This window comes from Ambystoma mexicanum, chromosome 9 (assembly GCF_040938575.1).
Source record: "Ambystoma mexicanum isolate Mex_15411 chromosome 9, UKY_AmexF1_1, whole genome shotgun sequence".
Taxonomy (NCBI): domain Eukaryota; kingdom Metazoa; phylum Chordata; class Amphibia; order Caudata; family Ambystomatidae; genus Ambystoma; species Ambystoma mexicanum.
The window spans coordinates 150304296-150313279 of record NC_090931.1 but is presented as its reverse complement, the minus strand read 5'-3'; the positions used below and the strand labels follow the sequence as shown (position 1 = coordinate 150313279).

Sequence of the window (8984 nt, the reverse complement as noted above, 5' to 3'; positions counted from 1 at the left end):
TGGACGTCTTCATTTAAGCGCAAAGTGCGGCGCCTTTCTTTCGCCTTTTAAGCCCTTGCTGTTTCATGCTAATTCGGAAACCCAATAGCGCAGCCTTTTCTCCCAGAAAGGTGAAAGGGGGGTTTGCTCTTTTGTGTTTTCCGAGGAAAGTCATTTTGATCAGAAAGACCACGGATTCCGATCCACGGGGCTGACATTTCCATCTGAGACCATTCAAAAAACCAGAGGTTTAGGTTTTCAGGAGAATAGCTTCACTCCAATTTCACAGCCCAAAAAGTGATGTGTAGATTGCTGGGATCAACAGGCGGACCCTGGATTGAACCGGGACACCAGTTTGCCTGTGGTGGCCAAGAGTCAACTCTAAGCTTTATTTTAGAGAAGTGATCTTGTAGACGGAAACAAGGCTTCACTCCTGGGATCCACTGGGACTTTTCTGGCCATTGCACCCTTTTCCAGGCATCCGGGATCCCAGTGAGGACCGCAGGCGGGAATCTTCCAGTCGACCTCTCACAGGTGGGAACTTAACATTACCTCTCTCTGTTCTTGTGTTAGGGGACGTCGGTCTGTCGTGCAGCGGGGTCGTCTCTTGTGTTTGATTTGGTGGGCTCGCTGCTGAGGACGCTCCCGCCTACACACCACTCCAGGTGAGCGCTGCTGTCTCATGAGCTGTACCCCAGAAGTAGCCTGACACAATTAGACGCGCTTCGCTTTTTCCTTGATTCCCACGACGCACATATCCCCCCATAGCCTTTAGGGGGATGACACGTTTCAAAGCATCTGAGAGTGCGCTTTGAAGCAGAGCCTTCCTGGCTGGCGCTAGAAAGATTGCCATTTGGCACCAGTCTGCCACTGCTCAGAAGCCACTGCCCGACCAGCCGTACACGGGAAATTGGAGGGTAAAAATGCCCCTATCATGTGTGCACTTGTTCTTGGTTTTGGCAGGTGACAGACATCCTATATCTTTCGGAAGGGATAACATCCGTTTCATATCCGAGCCACCAAACACGCAAATGAGCATATGCACTGAATAGTCTGCATTTGCTTCCCAGTGGGGGGCATGGGGGCATGCATTTCATGTACCATGCAACACACATGTACATTATCACCTGCACCGTATACTTGGATGCTCAGTGGGGTGAAGGGGAGGGGCAGCAAACATGCCGATCTTGACCTTTAGTGAATAACCCACACTTTGTCCTCTGAGGGCCTGGTTTACAAACATGTTTTCAGTGGGGCTTTCCCATGTTAATTTTTTTTGTGTGTAAAATCAGTCCCTAAGTGTGTTGGTAACTTGTCTTAGGTTGGGCAGCCAAACTCATAATTGCTGACCGTCTTTTGCAATAATGGACTATAGACACAGCAGGTGAATTAAATAGAATGTGCCATTTCGGATGTTACTTCAAGTGAGGGGGTGATTTTTCCTTCCTGTGGGCATTGCAGGTCCCTCGTTAACGGGGTGAATTACAGCCATTATTATTGGTTGTTTATAATACGCTTAGTATAGAAGAGGTTTCTGAGCGCGGACCCGGGATTCGAACCTGTGGTTCTCTGCCATCTTGCTTCCAAGACGAACGCGTTGCCACGGAGCTATAGTGTAGACGCCTTTTCTCCGGAAAGGTGTTGCGAGCATTGGATAGTGTGCTCGCAGAATTTGTAACGCACTATTAGAATGCACTTTTCCAACCGTAACCTTTCATTGTGGCTTACCTTATCCTCAGGGCTTTAAGTGGGGTAAGAAATCGAGGGGGGCCCTCATTTGGGGGCGTGGCTTGTGGGAGGGGCGTGGCCTGAAAACTAGGCAAACCGTAGGGTATGCACACAAATATATATAAAAGTTATATATTTGTGTGCCTACCTTACTATGGTGTGTGTACTATGCAAGCCATCTTTTCTAAACATAAAGGATGGCTTGCACAGTACACACACCACAGTAAGGTACGTACACAAATACATAACATTTATATATATGTGTGTGCATACCCTACGGTTTGCCTAGTTTTCAGGCCATATTTTTTAAACATTTCGGGTTTATAAAATATGGCTTTGAAAGTACACAATTCAAGCCATCTTTTATAAAGCTTTGACTATGGACAAAATTGTCCGTCAAAGCCATCTTTTATAAACCTCGAAATATGTCGAGGAATCCCCAGGTTCGCCGAGGGTTAAAGACGCCTCGGCGACCTGGGGAAACAAAGGGACAGTAACTGCCTCTGGTGACCTCTCGCGTGAGGGGTCACCAGATGCAGTTACTATGACTGACGGAAGTGGCAGCCAGGCACAGCGTCGCTGTGGTTGGCTGCCACTTCTGTCAGATCGCCTGACTTCATGGCAGGCGCCTCGCCCGTCGCGGCTGCGGCCGCGATGGGATAATGCATCCTGCCATTGTTGCGGGCGGTGGGACGGGGCCCCGGCAGGCCCCAGCCCACTTTAAGCACTGCTTATACTCTTTAAAATGTATTATTTGGGCTTTCGGTTGACATAAATTGCTGTCTGTGGTACCAGGACAAATGACTTCGAATCCCAGCTTCTCCACCAGACCAGATGTTATGATTGTAGACATATGTCTCTTTGTCACCGTGGACATTGGCTCCATTATCTGTCAAATCGAGAGCACTAATATTACCCTCGATTTTTGACGTATCCGGTCATTGCATCTAAAACAAAGCATCAACAAACCATACCATTGAAAAAAACACCAGAAAAAACAATTGAATGCATTTGTTTCAATGGCAAAGGGTTTAGTTTATTAAAAATGTATTTTAAACCATTAAAAAGGGGGTTTGGGCAGAACGCCCCTACACACAAAAAATGCATCGATTTTTTTTTTAGATGCTTTGTTCAATGGTATGGTTTGTTGTATGCAATCACTAGGAATCGATTTGACATCGCGGCCACTTACGTTATTTCCGCATTTAATACACATGTAAGAATGCAGCATCCCTGTTCTCTGTTCGGTCACCATGGAAGATTTTAATGGGGGGCAGACTTTATATTGTTTTAATTACATGGGGGAATGGCGGATGGATGCAGGATGAATGCGTTGATGTATAGGTGAATGGATGAGGCAATGGCTGGTTAAATGAATGGACACATGAATAGATGAATGGATGGATAACATAGACACAAGGCGCGAATGAGCCCGTGGATGGATGTATGAATGAATGGCAACTGTTAACGAGTGAATGGGTGAATACATGAATTGAGTGACTCGATAACTCTGTGGATGGAGGGATGGGTGACACATGATTGTGTGGCCGATCAGATAAGTAAATGAATGAAGTGATGTATGAGTGGCTGAATAATGGATGTGTGAATAGACGAAAAATGAATAGATGAGTTCATGAACAGGCTGACCTTTGGGTGGATGAATAGATGAATGAATCGTCTTCACCCCTGCATTGCACGCTTCAGGGATAACCCGGAAGTGAGCCATGTTTGGGAGTCAGGACTGAGTTCCTTCCATATGGAAGACCCATGTGCTTTGGTCGAGACAGGCGATGGTGGGGGCGGCGGGGGGTTGGGGGGGTTTGGGGGGTTACCGAAATGCTAGGTATCCTTCCATGGCGGCTCAGAGGAGGGGAGGCACATGGGCGCAACAGAAGACAGAAGGATCGCAAACCAAGGCTGGGGTCGAAAGGGGCCTGCAGCTTGCCAGGAGCCAGCGTGTTAAGGCGCAAGCGGTGGGAGCTCACAAAGGCACCCTCTGTCCAGGCATCCGGGTAACCCTAGAAACCGAGCATCGCCCTCCTCTGCTCCTGGTGACAAGTTAACCGGCATTCAGTTTCCAAAACAGCACCCGGTGTCTTACGTTTCACAGACGGGTCCAGCTGTGGGCCCCGGCACCCGTTTACCGACGATAGAAGTGTGGCCGCAACGATCCGTGTAGCAGCAGAGGTCACCGGCTGCCTGTATGTCCGGATCCGGTACTAATAGTACTATGCTGTGGGCCTGGGCAGATGCCGGCTATACGGGCCTGAAGCGAATGGAACTGGGTCCGCTCCAGCGGCATTGACATCTGTAAATGGGCGTCCCGTAGTTACAGCGCCAGTAATTACTTTGAAGTCATTTACTACCATGTAATTGCTTCAAATATATATATGGGGTTCTGGGTAAAGGGATACAAATGGGGTGCGGATTTGGGGTAGTAGTGTTGGGGAATGAGGGCATGGGGGATACCCCCTTTAAAAAAAATGTAAGTAAAATTTCGAAGCAATTAATTCAAAGTACATTACTTCAAAGTAATTACTGGCGTCGAATCCTGTTCCCCAAATGTGATGTGGTATTCACTGAGTTAAGGAATGCATACTCTGCTATTGATACTCTTATCTGTACTACTCTTGTTGCAATGTCATACGCTCTCAAAATAAAAGGTTTTTTAAAAAGATGATATGGGACCCTGTAAATGCCCACATAGCGCTGCAGAGTGGGCATTTACAGATTTTGGGTGGGCCTTGCCCGCTCGGGCCCTACCCTGTCCACGCCTGCCCATACTCAGCAAGAAGGAAGACACCTCAGAGTTAAGTGACTTTATATAGCTACTCTATGAGTGGAGACAGCTCACTGGGTCGCGCGCCTGCGCGTGGGGCTGGGGCTGAGACTTCTGGAATGTCGTCAAATCACCATGGTGAGCTGCAGCAGATTAGCGAGGCACCCCCCCCCCCTTCTCCGGTTGCTAAAATGCGGAGCACGGAACTGGTGATCAGGTGGTTGCGAGCCTTATTCTACTTATTATTACCATAGTTCTTTTCATGGCAAGGCCAGGGAACTCTGGTGACGTGTAAGATGGCCAATTCTTTCTCTGGTTAATGTGGTGGCTTACATTTTGGATATTTAGTAAATCATGACGTCTTCAGGTGACCTTTAAAGTGACTCATTTGAGCCATTTTATGAAGAAAGAATGGGAGAGCCCAACTTACACCCCTGCTAAGTCCCAGCAGAGACATCCCCCCCGCGCAATCCCCAATTTCCAAGTTTCTTACATGAACAGACTTTCTGGTGCTCAGAGCGATCATGTGCTTCTTCTCACTCTGGCTCACCCGCTCATGTTATGTAATGACCTGTGCATAGCGCCTAATGCCATGGCCTCAAAGCGCGGTGGGGTGAACGCCCTCGGAGGACTGAAGTCTGAGGTATGAGAACTGAAAGGAAGATTTCTATACTGCGTGTGTGCATTTATAGCCAGCACGAAGGTAGGTAGGGCTGGCTAAGTCGCTGCAAGTGACCAATGAAGATCCGGCTAGAGTTCCGGCTAGTGGCAGGGTGCTGTGATAGGCTATCTAGGTAGGGCTGGGTAAGTCCCTACTAGCGACCAATGAAGATCCGGCTAGAGATCTGGCTAGTGGCAGGGTGCTGTGATAGGCTGTCTAGGTAGGGCTGGCTAAGTCCCTGCTAGCGACCCATGGAGATCCGGCTAGTGGCAGGGTGCTGTGATAGGCTGTCCAGGTAGGGGTGGCTAAGTCCCTGCTAGTGACCAATGAAGATCCGGCTAGAGATCTGGCTAGTGGCAGGGTGCTGTGATAGGCTGTCTAGGTAGGGCTGGCTAAGTCCCTGCTAGCGACCCATGGAGATCTGGCTAGTGGCAGGGTGCTGTGATATTCTGTCTAGGTAGGGGTGGCTAAGTCCCCGCTAGCGACACATGGAGATCCGGCTAGTGGAGGGTGCTGTGATAGGCTGTCTAGGTAGGGCTGGCTATGTCCCCGCTAACCACCCATGGAGATCTGGCTAGTGGCAGGGTGCTGTGATAGGCTGTCTAGGTAGGGCTGGCTAAGTCCCCGCTAGTGACCCAGCTAGTGGCAGGGTGCTGTGATAGGCTGTCTAGGTATGTCTGGCTAAGTCCCCGCTAGCGACCAATGGAGATCCGGCTAGTGGCAGGGTGCTGTTATTGGCTTTCTAGGTAGGGGTGGCTAAGTCCCCGCTAGCGACCCATGGAGATCCGGCTAGTGGCAGGGTGCTGTGATAGGGTGTCTAGGTAGGGCTGGCTAAGTCCCCGCTAGCGACCAATGGAGATCCGGCTAGTGGCAGGGTGGTGTGATATGCTGTCTAGGTAGGGCTGGCTAAGTCCCCGCTAGCGACCAATGGAGATCCGGCTAGTGGCAGGGTGCTGTGATTGGCTTTCTAGGTAGGGGTGGCTAAGTCCCCGCTACCGACCCATGGAGATCCGGCTAGTGGCAGGGTGCTGTGATGGGCTGTCTAGCTAGGGGTGGCTAAATCCCCGCTAGCGACCCATGGAGATCCGGCTAGTGGCAGGGTGCTGTGATAGGCTGTCTAGGTAGGGGTGGCAAAGTCCCCGCTAGCGACCCATGGAGATCCGGCTAGTGGCAGGGTGCTGTGATAGGCTGTCTAGGTAGGGGTGGCTAAGTCCCCGCTAGTGACCAATGGAGATCCGGCTAGTGGCAGGGTGCTGTGATAGGCTGTCTAGGTAGGGCTGGCTAAGTCCCCGCTAGCGACCAATGGAGATCCGGCTAGTGGCAGGGTGCTGTGATAGGCTGTCTAGGTAGGGTTGGCTAAGTCCCCGCTAGCGACCCATGGAGATCCGGCTAGTGGCAGGGTGCTGTGATATTCTGTCTAGGTAGGGGTGGCTAAGTCCCCTCTAGCGACCCATGGAGATCCGGCTAGTGGAGGGTGCTGTGATAGGCTGTCTAGGTAGGGCTGGCTATGTCCCCGCTAACCACCCATGGAGATCTGGCTAGTGGCAGGGTGCTGTGATAGGCTGTCTAGGTAGGGATGGCTAAGTCCCCGCTAGTGACCCAGCTAGTGGCAGGGTGCTGTGATAGGCTGTCTAGGTATGTCTGGCTAAGTCCCCGCTAGCGACCAATGGAGATCCGGCTAGTGGCAGGGTGCTGTGATTGGCTTTCTAGGTAGGGGTGGCTAAGTCCCCGCTAGCGACCCATGGAGATCCGGCTAGTGGCAGGGTGCTGTGATAGGCTGTCTAGGTAGGACTGGCTAAGTCCCCGCTAGCGACCCATGGAGATCCGGCTAGTGGCAGGGTGCTGTGATTGGCTTTCTAGGTAGGGGTGGCTAAGTCCCCGCTAGCGACCCATGGAGATCCGGCTAGTGGCAGGGTGCTGTGATGGGCTGTCTAGCTAGGGGTGGCTAAATCCCCGCTAGCGACCCATGGAGATCCGGCTAGTGGCAGGGTGCTGTGATAGGCTGTCTAGGTAGGGGTGGCAAAGTCCCCGCTAGCGACCAATGGAGATCCAGCTAGTGGCAGGGTGATGTGATGGGCTGTCAGGACGGTTGGCGAGTCACGTGATGATTCCTGTCGCTAATGTGACCTATTTTGTCGGAAATGACTATATTTTGCTACACCCCCCAACTCCCCTCCCCACTCACACACACACACACACTCTTCGCTGTCAACTGCTTCAGTGTAAAGGTTGTAGTGCTTGGTTCTGCCTGGGATTGTGTCCCTGTCTCCCGGTGTTAGCCTTCCTCCTGATTTCACCCACACTGTCCCTACTTTCCGGTGGACTGGTCCCCGTTGCATCTTTGCTGTACTGCATCCCGTTCTGTTAAGTGGCCCCGTGGAGCTCACTCACTGATTTACGCCGTTTAACCCCAACATTGTTTTTGAATAACGAGATACTTTCCGTTTCCCTAAAACACCCTCTGATATAGAAAAGACAGACAGAGGTGCTCTCTCTCTCTCTCTCTCTCTTCCCTCTGTCTCTCTGCCCCCCTCTCCCTCACCTCCCTCTGTCTCTATCCTCTCTCTTCTCTCTCCCTCTTCTCTCTCGTCTTTCTTCTATCTCTCTCTCTTCTCTCTCTCCCCTGCTCTCTTCCTCTCTTTCTCTCCTCTCTCTCTCAATCTCAGTCTCTCTCCTCTCTCATCTCCTCTCTCTCTCATCCCCCCTCCCCCTCCCTATGTCCCTCTCTCCCAGGGCTCAAGTCGAGGGTACACGCGAGGGACGGAGTCCAGCCACTTTATTCAGAGGGTGGACTCAGTCCCCCCAGCTAAAAGAGAAACATTGGATGTTCTCTTTGAATTTATGAATTAAAATCGCCCTCAGGGATGAAACTGCAGTCGGCAGGTTTCTAGGCTGGACACTTCACCGCTGCACTATATAACCTTATGAAAAATAGCAAACAACTAAAGGTGAAATGTCCCATTTCGGCACTGCAAGTCCCAGGGAGACATTTGTATTGGTTCTTGGAGTTTGAAACATGCACAACTTTGAACGTTTTCAAAAACACGATTACAAGAAAATACCCTGTCTTGGTTTTGTGTTTTTGTGTTGATTTTATGAAGGCAAATGCCATTTGTTCTGTGCAATCTGGGTGGTTATGCAAAGCCAATTTAATGGAATGTACGTATTTCACCGTTATATGCTAATTTCTGGCGACGTCACATCCCATTGCGTTAGTTGAGGAGTCCCCCACTTTATTTTTTAGGACTTGACCCCTGCTCTCTCCTCTCTTTTCTCTTCTCTCGCTTCTCCCTTTCTTTCTCCCCTTCTCTCCTCGCTCTCTTCTTTCAGTCTTTCTCTCTTCTTTCTCTCTTGTCTCTACCTCCTGCGCTCTGTTTCTCTCTTTCCATCTCTCTCCCCCTCTCTCCCCTCCCCTCTCTCTCTCCCTCTCTCTCTTTCTCTCCCTCTCCTTCGCTCTCCCCCTCCTGTCCCCATTCCATCCTCTGCGATAATTTCCTCTAACGATGCGTTCTTTCCCACATAAGATTGAAATTGGTAAAACATCGGCGCCCCTGTTGGCAGCCACTAAGAAGAGGCCAAATACTAAGTGGTCTTGGAGACTGCGCCCCTGCCCCGCCCCTGAGCCTGCTTCTAGCGCATTGGTAGGCGCCACGAGGAGCTAGCAGCGACGCGAAGAACGTCAAGCCCCGGTGCTGCCAATTGACATATCCGAAATTCAATAAAGCGCTTAGAGGGTGCCCTGTTCACAGTGTGCGCTTGAAAGCCATCAGCCATAGCAAGTCGCAGTGGTGCATTTGCCCCCGAGGTCCGAGTGCTCACCCCTTCTTATTCCTTTTT

At 50.7% G+C, this 8984-nt stretch overlaps 1 protein-coding gene across 1 annotated transcript in view; it reads left to right on the top strand.

Annotated features, from left to right (window-relative positions):
- The first annotated feature begins 4298 nt into the window (after nucleotides 1-4298).
- Nucleotides 4299-8984, top strand: part of TECTA (tectorin alpha) — a 395812-nt gene continuing 391126 nt past the window's right edge. The window contains exon 1 of the mRNA XM_069613900.1: nucleotides 4299-4347. Coding sequence (XP_069470001.1) covers nucleotides 4299-4347 — 49 coding nt within the window. The remainder of the gene's footprint in view (nucleotides 4348-8984) is intronic.